Genomic DNA, 16,537 nt, shown 5'->3' with positions numbered 1-16,537 from the left:
CAACCTCTCATTGACGATCAGCTAAGCAGAAACAGTCCAGGCAGTTTAGAACTCAAATTTCCAACCATCTATATTACACTTATTAAGATCTTTGAGGGAAGGAGGAGAAAAGGAGGGAAGAGCAGGGAAAGGGGTGAGAGGGAAAGCATCCCTTAAAACAAAAGACAGTGATTCTGTTTTCCAACCTGGGATTTTACTGTTGCTTATTTGCATCTGTCAAGCACAGGCTTTTGCATTTATTTTTGCCCTCCTCCCCAGCTGCGAAGCTTTATGTCCTTAAAAAATGAGAACATAAGCACAAAAAAAAAAAAAAAAAAAAAAATTGAACACGTGATGCAGATAGAATCTTTTCTCATCCTCCCTGAATATACTTGGAGCCAACCTGGACACAGTGGTTTGAAGATTAACGACAGCAAACACTGGCTAACCAGGCTGAGAATAAATCAATCCATTCCTCGGCCTCTGTTACTCATCCCCTACACACTTCCCGCAGGAGGGGCACGTGCTGAGGGGCACATAAAGGTCTGTAGGCACGTGAAAAGAGGTCACAGCTCTTGATCACACAGTGAGTACTCAACTACCAGTTACTGCCATGCAAAACTCTTTGGGACTGGGATGCTTACAAATCAGACCAAGATGTGAATGGATGGGGAAGATAACATGTGAGAATGAAGTCTGGAAGCAGAACAAAATAGCAAAAAGAAGACTGACGCGTACAGATTTCATTTCAGAGAAGCCCCAGAACAGATGTAAGGGTTTATGGAAAACACAACTGACATAATAAAGAAGAAAATATTGTTTAAAATTGATTGAAGAAGGGTTTTCTAGAACCTTCTTGGAATTCATCAGAAAAAGTGGAAAACTCGAAAATTTTGAATCAAAGATTGAGAGAGGTGAATCAAGTTCACTGACTTCAAAGAAGCAGAAGAGCAACATTTCTGAGCTCTGCTGCAATACTTGCACTCAGAAATAGGGAGAGCACTACTGGACCCCAAAATCCACACATGAGGGAGAAAAACCCAAGAAATGGAAAAATTATTGTAACAAGGAGGACGAGCTTGGGACTTCAGAGAATGATGCTCACTACTTGACAGGGAAGAAATGAGAGATTATAAGGAAAAGGGAAGGTCCTACATCTACAAGTACTTACAGTTTGATGGAGGGAGAGAAAGACTAAGCAGGCCCTAAAAAGACAAGGACAGGGAAGGGTCCCATTTTGCTAATGGTAAGTTGGCTACATCAGAACTTCATAAACACTTCTTAAACCATATCCCATAGAGGGGACACAGATGAAGACAGGAAAAAAGTAACAGGGTTATCCTAAAGGTTAAAATACATTAACTCTGTGCAGACTGGGATTTGTAGTATTAGTAGAGAATGTCTTTTTATTGGTCTAATTTTTTCTCTCCCTCCTTCTTGTCCTTCTTCTTTACTTCTTTCCTTCTTCCTTCTGATATACATTAAAGGGAAAAAATGGAGACACAAGATTAGAAAGGAAAGTACCTAAAGCAAGGACTAAGAAAGGATTTACCGTTCCTAGCAAGAGGTAAAGATGTCAAAGAAAAAAACCAAGCAGAGTCTGGCTATGCGTTTTTACCCCCTGTGATTCATTAACTTTATGCCGTCCAGCTTTCTGATAGTTGGAGCCAGTATGGTTGCTGTATGGAATTTTGTCTTGTAGGATGGGAGAACAGTGAATATGAAGCTGACAACCCCTAAGTTCAAATTTTACCTTAAACAGAAATATAAGAAATACAAAAAATATCTCAAAACTTGCATTCTACATATGATCCCTAGCTATAGGGAACAACGTGACATTGACAGATGAGAAACACTAAGATAACATAAATTAGCAAAATTCAATTGGCAATTGTTGTGGCAATGAAAATCACATTGTCTTAAAATGCCTTTCAGAATGAACACTGGAAATTATGGTAGGTCCAAATAATTATCGCTATTGATTATGTCAATAGCAATTTTACGGCTCCTTTAATATTCCAATTAAAAAGTTTTTTATTTCCTCCAAAGAATACAAAATTAGACTTGACGTGGCTCCAAATCTGAGTGACACTAACCCTCTGAATCTCATGCATCTTTAATAGACTGTGAAAGACTGGTGTCGCAACATCCTAAACCCACATCTGTCTTAATTAAGTAGTTTAATCACTAATGTCTTGGTAAACCTGTAACTTCATCAGCTGATTTTATGCTTAGAATCAATTCCCTGTATAGCAGCATATGTGAACAAAGGCAAAAAAGCAAAATATTGTAATATTTAAGGAAATGAAACTTACTTCCGAAGTTTGCCTTCAACCATCCATTTATCTCTCCTTAAGTTTGACATATAATCAATGTTTTTATCAATTTCACTGTCAAAGATGAAAATAATCCATTAACTGTGAACTTACATATCTTTTTTTCTGATAGACATTTACATATAGACACTTCTCCCTCAAATAACTATCTTTGAGAAATTCTTAAAATTCAAAATAAATAATTTTAAAGATAGGAAACCACATTACTAGGAATGCCAATGTAGCACACTGCTGTACTTGTGTCAGTCTTTATCCCCAATGTCATCTCAGCTTTTTTTCCACAAGGAGCATGGCACTCAACATTTCTTTTCATTGCTCTAGTTCAGTGTCAAGCCTCCAAATGTCTTTGCCACAAAGCATGTAGCCCTGTGATGAAAAAACAGTTACCACTGATACATCTCAAGTATTCTACCTAGGATCTCTGGGATCTATCCAACATTCACTTTTTGCTGCAGAAACTGAAGAACCAAAAAGAGGGCTTTGGTGCAGTCAGCGTCTGCGTGCCCATGTCCGAGACATCCTGGCCTCAGCAATTCAGCAGATTAACCTTGTTTCTATGATCAAAATGTAGAAACTCAAGTTCTAAGTGATCATTTCTACAAAGAGGACCTAACAGTCATCTGCAACAAGAGCAAGTTTCCTTCTATGATGAATTTGACTGATGCACATGAACTTTCTTGAACAGTTGATGCACAGCACTTGCACTGCCCGCTTCTGCTATTTTCCAACTTTGGAAAGCCTGAAGCATCACTTCCATTCCTGCCTTACGCAACCCTGATTAACTTTTGCAGTACAGCGTACCAAACCCAGCAGAATACCCCAAGAAACAAAGCAGCACTCAGGTGATGAAACATTTTAGCATAGCCAGGCAGTCTGTGGAAGAACAGGCATCCAGAAAATGGCATTTCCTAACTTTCTGTTGCACATTGGTGGGTTTTGACAAATTGCTGAACATAGGGGGGATTTAAAATTATGAAACACTATACACTACTGACCACAAATGCAACATATACACCTTCCTGAATTACTAGGATGATACATCAAGCTTGCCACCTCACCTTATGACCCTACTTAAAGAAACATCTACAAAACATCATCAAAAAGAAAAGGAAAAAAGGGAAAATAGTGTACTGCAGAAGCCTTGAACAACTCTTCTAAATTATTCCCTAGAATACCTAGTAAATTTCTTGGCAATCAACCTCATCTTTTATTCCTAAAATTGCTAGAGAAATTTTGGTTCAAGCTTTGAAAACAAAATTACAGTCCAAACATGGAAAAGTTATAATCTTCCATCATATCAACAGTACATAAAGGTAAGAAGTAGTAACTCAACCAATTTCAGCTTTCATTGTAAGAAGAACATAAGTAGTCCCCCATAACAGAATGCACAGTATTTCTGTGTGAATGCACAGTACTTCTGAACTACAACATTTTTTATTATTTTATTTTCACGCACCTGCTTGGGAAAAATCTTACCTTACTACACTTTTGCTGCATGCTAACTCATTGACCAGAAAAGCAAGTATTGATGATTTCTGAGCTGGAGAATGTGCCTGAAAAGCTTTTGTCTTCAAGCTCTCTGTCAGCTCTGTTTGCCCACAATGAGCCTCCATGAAAATCTGCAGAATCTCAGACACATTATCTCGATTGATACCAACATTCAGTAAGTGTTCCCCAAGAATAGTTTTAGCCTAAAAAGAACAAAGACATTTCAAACAGTTTTAAAATGTTTTAAAAACACCGTTTTCCTTTGTAGGCTATAGTATTGTTCAAGGAAGACGGTATGGGTTTGTATGAATTTTTACATAAGGATATCAAACATGATTATTCTTTGAGACTATTCAAATGTAAATCTTAAATACAGTAACAAATTAGAATGTCTTCACCTCTAAGTTTTTAAAAATAGAGATAATATTAGCAATAATTAAATGGATTTCATGTAAAAAGGCAAGGTCCAACTGAAAATTGATGAATACTGCTGTGTACAATGATACTATGAAGAGCTCTAGAGTGGAAGAAAGCTGTATTGACTTGAAAAAGAAGGCCAGTAAGAAAGGGAGTGATGAATGAATTGGGGTTTTGATGCAGTGATCTAGACAGCAGACCTTAGGGAAAGAAATAGCAAGATTCACTGAGAATATAACATGAGGATAAGAATGCAAAGGAATGGACGGAAAGGAGTTAAAAGACATGGCGATAGACGTGACAGTGCCCCACAAAAGGTTCAAATAAAAATGGGACGTGTGTTTGTGTGAAGAGAAAATGCACAGAAATTTATCATGTCTGGAAAATAGGAAGGCTGATGGGACACAAAGCTTTGCAGTAACATTAGAACCATGACACTGAAGAAAATAATTAGGAAAGACAAAGGAAATCCATAGGAGAGAGGTGTCAGAGACACATTATGAAGAATGCATTTGTGTATAAATAGGATGTTTACTATGGATTTTTTCTTTTTACCTTGTATCCTGTACCAAGTCCAGGATCACATACAGCTGCAGAGACAAGTTTCACAAGCAAGTCCTGTACTTCTCCCATGCTGTCCCCTACGTTGAGCAAACCCTCTTGAAGAACACTCAGGGAGGGAACATCTGTGGCCACATCAAAGCCAAGAACTTTACCGAAGTTCCGCAGGAACTGCACTACCATGAGACAATCTGAAAAGGTGCTTCCATCAAGAACAAGGCCTGGGATGCGAGGCAGCTCTGGGAAAGGCTGGAAAGCAAAGAAAAAAGTGAAAGATTCAGTGACAATTTGAAAAGAAATTTTATTTTATAACTGCTGGGAACTCTGACACTTCCTTCAGACCGACAGCATGACAATGTACAGGAAAGTACAGGCAACCTTCCTTCCAAGTGGTACCCTGAACCCCTTGTCCATTCAATGCTGAAACACATTTAAATTTCCACAAATCACAGGAGGCAAGAGATTAAGAAATACTTTCTTTTTGGCCAGGAGACATTGTAAGGATCTATTCTGAGCCAAATTACTGTAAAAGGTAGTGTACAATTATTTAAGGGAAAAAGGGAAGGCATTTCTCTGGAACAGACTTTGAACCCAACCTTCGTCAAGTCCTTACGGACAAAAACTAAAGCTAGAAGACTGGGAGAGTAATTCTTTTTGAGCAACAGCTTGTAAGAGTACTCTAGATGACTATATAGTGCCTGAGTACTGAGACATGATGCACATTCCTGGTGTAAAAATAACTTGAAAGAATTTTTAAAAAGCAATCATGCTTTTGGGAAGCAGGCCTCTTTTAAACAAAAAGCTTTTAATTTACTAAACACATGCTACTGTGTAGTATTCTAGTATCTTGTATTTGTATATATTTCAAATAGCTCTCTAATTACCTCAATTAAAACTTGAATGCTTTGAGTGTGGCAGCAAGAAGAAAGTTACTGACAGAATTATAAAATACACAAACAAGAAGCAAGAAAGTAAGTCTATGTTGTTGTGATTACCTTCTGGTCTGCTAAGCACATATCTTCATTAGGCTTCTTTAGCTCCTTTGCCATTTCTAATTCCAATCTTCGCTGTTCCAGTTTACGTTCCTTATTTAATCTTTTTTCATCACGTTTCTCTTGTTTTAGCCGCTCTTTTTCCTTAAGAGAATTAAAAGGGAAAAAAAATAAACCCCACATAATAAACTTAAAAAGGAACAACCTAAGAATTTGAAAAGTACTAGTTCTGTAACCTTAATAATCACAACATCAATTAAGGAACCTGCATTAACAGGAAGGGAAAAACTAGAACAAAATCACTGAATTTGTAAAGCAATCTAAAATTCACTTTCTTCTCTCCTGTCCACACAAACACAGGTTTCAAGTATGTTTGCAAAGAAAAACTCTTTGCAGTACCATTTAAGAAAGATGACTGAGTGAAAATATGGCAAAGAATTGCCATGCAAGGCACCCGATTTTAAAGGCTCTGCTTACACCTCAGTATCATTAATCTGCACCTGCTACAGCAGAGACCACTCAAGAAACCTCTCTGAACAATACATGGCTTAAGAAGTCCCGTAATACCTAAACTAGATATGAATGCCTTATAAAACACAATCAATCTTCTCAAACACAGGTCGCTTCTGGCCTTGAATTACCATACACTTTGCATGCAACCTAAAACTGAACATTTTGTCCTTTATGTCTTATATGCACAACAAGAACACACGCATCATCAAGTGACAAGTCAAGCATCTACTGTCTCTTCAACACCCTCCACAGTGGAGTCCCACCAATACTACACCAACTCTGTAACACGCCAAGACTATGAACCTAGAGCTCCCGTGGCCTTTCCCATCCCTGGTACCAGCGTTTCTGCTGCCAATCCACTGTCCTGATGACACAACTGCCCACACACCTCGGTGCAACCAATATCCAGTGTAAAATGTATGGAATCTGCCACACACCAGCACCACCGGTTCAGAGCACAGAACTGTGTGTACAAACAAACACACGTACGTGTGTGTGCCTCCCCTCAAGAACCTGATACAATACAAAATTGAAGATGCTGCATGTGCTTTTCACCTGTGGACACAGAAGTGCTAAAGAACCAAGTTAAGATGCCTCCCATTGCTCAGAACCACTCCCTACTATTCTGTTAGTTTAAGAGGTCACTCTAATCTTTTCCATTTACTATCACCATATTTTGCAACAATGAGAGTATGGGCAATACTCAGTCAGCTGCATTCGAAGGTCAGTATTAACCACTGACTTCTCTGTAGAGTTCTGGCAAGCCCCATGACTTTTTATTCTTCCTTTTGATTCTACACGGAGTATTATCAGACCACTAGTGACACCTGTGGATAACCACTGTGAGTGCACAGAGATCATGACTTCTACTACTACAGTCTTCAGTGGATAGCAAGATCAAATTTCATATTACACACAAAGAACATATTTGGACAAGTAAGTTTACACTGGCAGAAAAAAATGCATTGACATTCAGAACTACCAATCTGCCCACCTGCTTGCTGCTCTACAGCTGTGTAAGCATCCTCTGTACTGCCAATGCAGGCCCTATTTATCTGCCCTGAGTTTATAAGAGACATTTTGTATGAAAAAATCACAATACACTAAAGCAGCACACAAAATTCCTAACTTGAGGCCCTCTGATTTGCTTTTGGAAAATGGTTTATCGCCTTTTATCTTAGCCTATGTCTATGTCCCAAGGTCAACTGGCATTGCTTACAATTTGTTTTTGCCAATTCAAAATGCTCTACAACAGAAGAAAACCAGAGATGTATTTATGGTATTTATGTGGCCACACAGTAATTTAACAGTTATGATTAAAACCGAAAACTTTAGCTGCACGATGTTTCATAAATCTATTTAAACATTACTTCTACTGGTTGAAATAAACACTGTTCTATGTCTATTAGAGTAAGAATATAATTAGAGCACTGGATCAGACTAAACGACCATTTAGCGTGGTATCCTGATTTTCAACAGTGGAATGGGTGCTTGGGGTATCATCTTCCTCTATTTCCCTGTAATGCAGTATTATTCAGTTTTTCTTGGGTTTGGTCAGTCACTTCTATTGAAATTTGCAAATACATCCTAGAGGGAAGTTTTAACAATTTTCTTAACAACTACTTGCTATAATGATGGTTATCTTATTTCAATATCTTCATTATCTGCACTTTATTTACAAGTTTCAGGATATCGACATAAAAAAAAAGGATATAGAAATACATAAATGTAAAATGAAACACAAATTAGTAATTGTGAGGGTTTTGAATTTTACTTATGTTTCTTTTCAAAAACATCCAAAACTCTCAAAACTGGGCAATCTGTGCCAATGTTTAACCATCTCTCTCCAAGTAAAAAAGTTTTTTTAAGTTTGAACAGAATTTCCTGTATTTCAATGTGTCTAATGTTTCTTACCCTACTGCTGCAATGTACACAAATCAAATTATACATAATGTAAAAAGACATGGCTCTTCTACAGATGACTGCAGAACAAGACTATGAAAACTTCAAACTTTCAGAGTTAATACTCACTTCTGCTTTTTTACGTGCTTCCATGGCTTTCATAAGCATCATATGTTGTCTTCTCCGTTCTCGTTCCTATTGAAGCAGGTAATATTAGAACAAAACTAAACCACATTTTCAAATCAGTAAAAAAGCAGAGTAACAAATTTAGCATTAATAGACAAGTCACAGTAAATACTAAATATAGGACAAGAATGGCCAAGTCTGTGCATGTTTTAGTTCAGGTTTAGAAAGCAAATACAAGAACAATCAAAAGCAAAAAGGTAAAGCAATGAACATGGAGACAGTGTAAATAAGAAGCATACAGATTTACTTATGGTCAGTTGTGATGCTCCTTCATAAGCTGGCAGAACAAAAAGCATAATGGTTGGCTGGAACAGGTCAGTTACCTTACATCTGCTATGATAGAACTTGCAACTTACTTCTTCAATAGCCAATTCAGCAGAAATTTTAAACTGGTCTTTTTCAAACATTGCAAGTATTAACATTTTTCTAACCAAGCAACAAATTAACATGATTAATTTTATCAGCTCTAGATCACTTTTATTCAAGCCAGTGGTGGTGCATATACATATGCAACAACACCTGCATTTACGGATGCCTGTCCCTCAGTAAATTATGTCAAGTAGCTTCAAATGCATTAAGGAGCAGTATTCTAAGACACTAAGTACAGGGGATTTTCCTTCAGTTTAACAGCTGAAGAGCAAATCTTGCCTCAGTAAAGGCTACAGGAATTTTACCATCTAATTTGGTGAGGCAAGGATTACATTCTAATATTTCATTGTACATTTAAAACATTATGTATTTACCACCAACGGAAAGATAATTTCCTCTGTATCTTACAAGGGGAAGACATCACCCTGATTTCTAAAACAGGTTAATTCAAATTGTATTTAAAATGTCTGGATTCATTCCCAGTGAATTGTCGGGACAAGGCTTGCAAAAATCATCCAAGTGACCATCCTAGTGATTTTGCATCAATCCCTTATTGTATAAACTAGTCAAATTTTTACTTGGACATCAGTAACATAGATCCCTGGTTAAAAACCACATTTAGGTATTGCCACATTCAATTTATACACATGTTCAAGACATGTCTTTTTTTTCCTTAACAGACAAGACAAGCAGATGTATGCAATGCACTGTGCTGTAAAGCCATGCAGCAGTATGTAATATGACAGCAGCCAGTGCTACATTTTATGCATTGCTATGACAACCATATCACAACCAAATCACAATGCGGTGTTAGATGTACAAAAATAAACATACCCATACCATATCTAGTCTATGCCTCTCCAACTCCTGGTAGAAAGAGTTGGCACAACATTATGAAACAGAAATCACAAAGTCATAAAACCACTTTATAATCCCCCAAAAGACCCCAATACCAAAGCAAAGCAAAAAATCATAAGGCAAAAGAAAATCTGTGCAGGAATCAAACCCAGAAGTTTAAAAAGGGCATATTTTGAGGATTCTACCCCCCCCCATACAACTGAAAGTAGTAGCTGACAACTGGCATTCTGTCTGTTTGGTGAAACAAACCTGTACCAACCTGGTGCTTCAGAAGAACAGCCTGCTGCCTTCTCATCTCTTTCTCCTTCAACAGAAGAAAAGAAGTGTATTTTTTTAAAACATCAATCAACATTTACTTACCAAACTGCACAGTTCTGCCACACTAAAACAGCACATCTGACTTAAATTCTAACTAACAGAGAAGTATACACAGCATACATGACAATAAGTCTGGTGAGTTGGGAGTTCCATGTTAGAACACACCTAGAATGCTGAAGCAGCAATAGTAGGACTTATATACACACACACAGACTGTATTTTCCAGTATTTGTAAAAGAGTTCTGTAGTCTTGCATGCATTACAGCCTAGAAAAGACTATGCTCGCTAAGAAACATCATCATATTTCGACACAGCGTGCTTAAAAGAATACTGTGAATAATGTTACTGTATGAACACTTTGTTATGCAAACCATGGTAATGGCATATAAAGTACTGTCTCTGTATATCTGTGTGTGTATGTCACACATACACAAACTCCTCTGCATATGCTTCATGTCTTTTTATAACAATACATACACGTCATTATTTTCTGTCTCTATGTACAGCTTCATTATCAATGAACAGCCTCCCAAATCTATTGACTTTATACATCAACATACGTTATGTACAATAACACCATTCTTGTTTCTGGAGCTCCTCTAAACTAACCTTTATTCGTTTTTCCGCTTCCAATAATTTGGCATTTGCTGCTTCTTCCTTCTTTTTCTTTTTTGCCTGTGCATGCAAAACAGGTCACACAACAGCACAATCACAACTTGAAAATAATCTGACTGGAAGCAAAGTTATGTATCTTTAGAAGTTAAGAACATCATCACGTATTGCGTACATCGCGAGAAATCTCTGATGCAGCTTTCATGATCAATCAATTCACATTTCAGTTACTTTAAAGAAATTCAACCAGAATTTCAAATCCCACTCAGTTTGTTTCACCCGGCTATTTTAAGAAAGCAAGTACACACAGAAATGGCAAAGAGATTGCTGTTAATTTTTATGTCAATGGAGACTTGAAAACTAGCAATCTATCTTTACTAGTACACTAGTAAACATGTAGAGTATACTCTAATACAGCCATAGTATTTTTAAACCCACTGCATTTCATACAGAACAGAGCACTGTATTGTTTTAATACCCTACTACTGCAAACTTTTCTCTAACTAAGGAATTGTTCTGCTGTTAACTTATGTAGACACAAGACAATTCTAAAAGAAAATCGTGAGCCCAAGTGTGAATACTTGTAAGATTATGGATCACAGTTTATGTTGATCTTTTAAGAAAAATAATTTAAGACACATCTTTGAGCTGGCCTTTGGAAATAAGGTTGTTAGAGCTGCTATATTTAGTTACGCTTCTAACTACATTTCTGACTACTAACATACATTTTTAAATGGCAATGGAAAAATTACATTTGAGCCATTATTTTTACCTCCAAAATTTGCTGAGCTCGAAGTTCTTTCTCCATTCTAATTTGCTGAATTCGCTTAATTTTTTCCTACAAGGGAAAGAAAGTTACTTCTTTAAAAAATATATATATAAAGGAAATTATACTTTTTTAAAAAACACATATACTTTTACATCTATACTTTACATACTGTACTTTTTTATACATATACGTTTACATTTTAAAAATGATGAAGTTTATACACACTTTTTTGTTATTGAGTTTCACCCATTTTAGTCAACTGTTCCCTTATGTTTAGAAATTTTACTAGTATTAGGTGTCTGGTATAACCCTGAAGGAAACCACACCTGGTTATGCGTGTTTAAGTTGTCAAAGTTGTTTTTTGGTTGTTTTTAAACACCTTCAAGAGGACCAGATTAATGAACAAGTAAGGAAACTAGAGTATTCCAATTCCAGCTGACAATGGTAAAGCTAGTTAAGAATGAACAAAATGGTTAGCTATGCCATGAAATACATGATGTTTTGAAGTGATCTCTCTGACCAAGAAATAGCAAGGTCTTTCCAACTACTGAGGCTGTTTGTGCCTCAGTTCTTACAGCCTCTCTCAGGCCATCATGGTCCCACGGGCAGCACAGTGAGTTGAGCTTAGCAAAACCCAAAGCCCACGCTCTGCCAGCCAGGAACACTCACCCACATGCAACCTGGATAACATGCTCAGCTAGGTACACCTCAGTTGCTCCATATATTTAAAGCACCCAGGCAATTAATGCTAATTTTGGAAGCTTTAGTATGCAGTTTAGTGATGGAATTGTATACATGCTGTAACAAAAGAAGTAATTGGAACAGGAACCATGGGTACTAAAACACATTTAAGCATGCTTCATCATGGTAAAAAGAAAAGTATCAAGTTATGCACTCCACAGATGGATGCTGGGCAAGCATATTCTAATATATTCTTCTTCATAAATTAATTCCTAAAATCTGAACCAAGTCTTATTACATTGATTGAGAAATGTAATCATTGCAAACACTGGAATAATTTCACACTACCTGTGCTGCATATGTTTGTCTGTTAAATTAGCTATTAAAAATTCAATAGCACATTATTTGAGATTATCTCAAAAGAGCTGACTGAGCCACAGTGACTAGGAAGGACCATTTTGAAGAAAAGTGCATACACCTAGCTGGACTTCCTGTAAAGTTTTAATAGCAAAACCCAGACCATGGAATAGCCCTGCAAGCTGGGGGAAGCCTAGACCAGAAGCTTGAAAAGGAGCTCAATGAGCTTCTCTGGAACAGCAGACGCTTTCCCAACAGTGAGGGTAAAGCCCACCTGTACAGAATACATTGTCTTCTTGTGAGCTGGCCTGAGACTCTGAGAACAAGGATCACTCTAAAATTTTACTCTCTGAAGAACATAGTTGTGGAGGGCTGGTTACATGACAAAGGTCACGTAGACACGCTCTGGTTAGCTGACCAGGAATTGGAAAAGTACTGGACCCAGCTAATCTGAGTCCCTGCACCTGCAAGGCCGCTGTGGCCTTGAGCATAGCTGTAGTATGATAACAAGATGATGTAGCTGAGAGAGAGACGTGAGAAAAAAGAGCTGTAAGTCGTAAAGAATCAGGGAGCAAGAGGGGAACTGATATTTATAGTATAACCAATAGATTGCTTAGCTTACAGAATATGCATGAGCTTATTACTTGTTGTGCATAAATGTCTGATGCTCTAATCAATAAACGAAGCCTGCTGATTCTCATATTGAGAGTCCCGAGTCTCCCTCACTGCGACACATAGTGATACATACAATAAAGTATATACATAGTGATGGACATATTTTATTGAAAAGTAAACAAAACCAAGCTCCTAAGGAAAGATAATCTAAAATATTTAACAGTAAAAGAGCAATCACGGATGACAAAGACATACTAAGTTTTCTGACAAATAGAGCTTTGATACATGAAGTCTAATAAACTCCAGGCAAATCTTACAAGCTCCATAAACCATTGAGAAGTCCAACATAATACAACTTTATCAATAAAATTAACTCAGAGGCCTTGCTCAGACAGTGCTCAACTTTTTCCACGTGAAGCTTCAATGTGAAGCTCACAGCATGGACCTTAAATCTCTATGATCCCCCATTATACTTTAAATCACAACAGTGCAAAAGTTGAAAGCATGCGCTAGACCCTCTCACAGAATGACTGGGCTGGAAGAGACCTTCAAGATCATCGAGTCCAACCCGTTCCCTAACACCTCAACTAAACCATGAACCATGGCACTGAGTGCCACATCCAGTCTTCTTTTAAACACATCCAGGGATGGTGACCACACCACCTCCCCAGGCAGACCATTCCAGAACTTGATCATCATTTCTGTAAAAAACTTTTTCCTAATATCCAACCTATATTTCCCTTAGTACAGGTTGAGACTGCGACCTGGTTCTGTCAGTGCTGCCTGGAGAAAGAGACCAACCCCACCTGAGCACACCCACCCTTCAGGAAGTTGTAGAGAGTGATAAGGCCACCTGTGCATCTCCTTTTCTCCAGGCTGAGCATGCCCTGCTCCCTCAGTGGTTCCTCACAGGGTTTGCGTTCCCTGCCCCTCTCCAGCCTCATTGTCTCCTCTGGACGCGCTCCAGCATCTCAACATCCTTGCCAAACGGAGGGCCCAGAACTGGACACAGCACTCGAGGTGAGGCCTCACCAGGGCTGAGTACAGGGGAAGAGTGACCCCCCTGCTCCTGCTGGCCACACCATTCCTGATCCAGGCCAGGAGCCATTGGCCTTCTCGGCCACCCTGCTGGCTCATGTTCAGCTTGCTGTCGACCAGCACCCCCAGGTTCCTTTCTGCCTGGGCACTGTCCAGCCTCACCGTCCCCAGACTATAATGCTGCAGGGGGTTATTGTAGCCAAAACGCAAGACTCTCAACTCCATAAAGGTTAGAGTGAATACAGAACAAACTTTTCAGCAGAGATCAGAATAAAGAACTATATCAGAGAAGAAAGTACTCTGCACATTGAAATAATGAGTTTTATCAGGTAACACATCAAAAAGGAATATGATGATGACAAACAAGGTCTGGATTTGATGCATGTGACAATTTAAAAATTCTGGCTCCCTGGACCCCTCAGAATGTAAGGACCAATTGAAAATCATAGTCTGCTCCTTTTCTTTAACAAGTATGGGTTGCCTTGAGAAGGGGACAGGTTGAAACTATCACAATCTACAAAAAAACAGACTGGCTGAAGCTGGGAGGGACACCTGGAAGTCACCTTGTCCACATCCCCGTGCCCCAGAGGGGTCATCTAGAACCAGTTACCCAGGACCACATCCAGGCTGCTGTTGAAAATCCACGTGGGAGGCTCCACAGCCTCCCTGGGCCACTTGCTCCAGTTCTCAGTTGCCATCTTGCCATTTCCCAATGCTGAGAAGGAACCTCCTGTCACTGGGTACTTCTGAGAGAAGTCACCTCTTTGCAACCTCCCCTCAGTTACTTGGCAATATCACCAAGATCCTCCTGAGCCTCCTCTTCTCCAGACTGAATAGTCCCAGCTCTCTCAGCCTTTTCTACTTTAACTCATACATGATAGAGTGACAATTTCGAGCTCCGTATCAACTACAATGAGCACTTTCTTTAAAAAAAAAAAGAAAAAAAGGAAACATTTAAACAGTTACCAACAAGAATTAATTGTTATCTATTAAGGGGATATTTAAGGTGGTCTGCAGTAACACCAGTTCTGGCTTACTACTCAAAAAATAAAAAAAGCATGTCAGGATTTAATACCTGGATTTCAAAGATGTGAAAGGGTTTAATATTTTCATTTTTTTTAACACTTCAAGATGTCATAAAATCATAGAGAATGCTGAGCTGGGAGGGACTCATCACGATCATCGAGTTCAACTCCTGGCCCTGCACAGACACCCCTACAATCCCACCCTCTGCCTGGGAGCATTGTCCAAACGCTCCTGGAGCTCTGGCAGCCTTGGAGCTGTGACCACAGCTCTGGGGAGCCTGTCCAGTGCCTGACCACCCTCTGGGTTGGTCAGCCTATTCTGATACCCAGCCTAAACCTCCTGACGCGGCTCCAGCAGCTCCCTCAAGTCCTGTCCCTGGTCACAGAGAGCAGAGATCGGAGCTGCCCCTCCACAGTATGCTGAAGACCACAATAAGTTTCCCTTCAGTCTCTTCTTTTCCAGGCTGAACAAACCAAGTCCCTCAGCCACTCCTCTTAAGGCTTCCCCTCCAGTCCCATCCCCATCCTCACAGCCTTCCTTGGATAGCCTCTAATGGTTTACTGTCCTTTTTATATTGGGGTGCCCAAAGCACTCCCCAGGACTGAAGGTGAGGCCACCCCAGTGCAGAGCAGAGTGGGACACGGCCCTTCCTTTCTGGCCAGCAAAGCTGGGCCTGATGCCCTCCAGGGCAAAAATGTCCCTCCTGGGTGCCAGGGCACTGCTGACTGACACCCAGCTTGCCATCAACCAGGACTCCCAGATCCCTTCCCGCAGCTGCTCTTCAGCCCCTCACTTCCCAGTTTATAAACACCAGCAGGATTGCCATTAATGTATTTGAAAAAACTTTTTTCCGTTGTCCCCCACATTTCTGGCAGCTTCAACTTCAACTGAGCTTTGGCCACATGAATTTTCTCTCTACACTGGCAATCTCTGTCTTCTTCCTATGTCACCCATGTCACTTACAGGAAAACCAATACTAGTACTTTTTCCAAGTGTTGGGATACTGAGATCATTTACAGACATTGAGGGGACGTAGCATGTCCAGAGCAGAAGGGCAAGAGAGCTGTGGAAGGGGCTGGAGCACCAAGAACAGCTGAAGGAGCTGGGAAAGGAGTTCAGCTCAGAAAAAAGGAGGCTCAGGGGGGACCTTCTCACTTTCTCAAACTCCCTGACAGGCGGGTGCAGCCAAGTGAGGGTCAGGCTCTGCTCCCTGGAACAAGGCACAGGACAAGAGGAAACGGCCTCACGTTGTACCAAGGGAGTTTTAACTTGGATATTAGGTAACATTTCTTCATGGAAAGGGTTGTCTAGGTCTGGCACAGGCTGCCCAGGGCAGCGGGGGAGTCACTGTCCCTAGAGGAATTTGGAAGATGTGTTGATGTGACACCTGGGGACATGGGTTAATGGTGGATTTAATGGAGTTTAAAATGGTAATATATTTACAATTTTAATACAGTAATTTTAATACACTGTGTGCGCCTTAAAACTAGATTTAAAACATACACTTTGTAATCAGCATA

The 16,537-nt window shown here is 39.4% G+C and overlaps 1 protein-coding gene across 22 annotated transcripts in view; it reads right to left on the bottom strand.

Moving 5' to 3' along the window:
* Nucleotides 1-16,537, bottom strand: part of BAZ2B (bromodomain adjacent to zinc finger domain 2B) — a 117,083-nt gene that overhangs the window by 19,526 nt on the left and 81,020 nt on the right. For 11 of the 22 annotated variants that reach the window (XM_059852370.1, XM_059852387.1, XM_059852373.1 and 8 more), the window contains 9 exons: nucleotides 11,304-11,369; nucleotides 10,529-10,594; nucleotides 9,861-9,905; nucleotides 9,578-9,610; nucleotides 8,318-8,383; nucleotides 5,777-5,917; nucleotides 4,776-5,030; nucleotides 3,792-4,006; nucleotides 2,295-2,369 (listed from right to left, as the gene is read on the bottom strand). In XM_059852370.1, coding sequence (XP_059708353.1) covers nucleotides 2,295-2,369; nucleotides 3,792-4,006; nucleotides 4,776-5,030; nucleotides 5,777-5,917; nucleotides 8,318-8,383; nucleotides 9,578-9,610; nucleotides 9,861-9,905; nucleotides 10,529-10,594; nucleotides 11,304-11,369 — 962 coding nt within the window. The remainder of the gene's footprint in view (nucleotides 1-2,294; nucleotides 2,370-3,791; nucleotides 4,007-4,775; nucleotides 5,031-5,776; nucleotides 5,918-8,317; nucleotides 8,384-9,577; nucleotides 9,611-9,860; nucleotides 9,906-10,528; nucleotides 10,595-11,303; nucleotides 11,370-16,537) is intronic. The other 11 variants (XM_059852375.1, XM_059852374.1, XM_059852384.1 and 8 more) reach the window with 5 other exon arrangements.

This window comes from Haemorhous mexicanus, chromosome 8 (genome assembly GCF_027477595.1).
Source record: "Haemorhous mexicanus isolate bHaeMex1 chromosome 8, bHaeMex1.pri, whole genome shotgun sequence".
NCBI classification, from domain to species: Eukaryota; Metazoa; Chordata; class Aves; order Passeriformes; family Fringillidae; genus Haemorhous; species Haemorhous mexicanus.
This window is presented reverse-complemented; position numbering and strand designations above follow the sequence as displayed.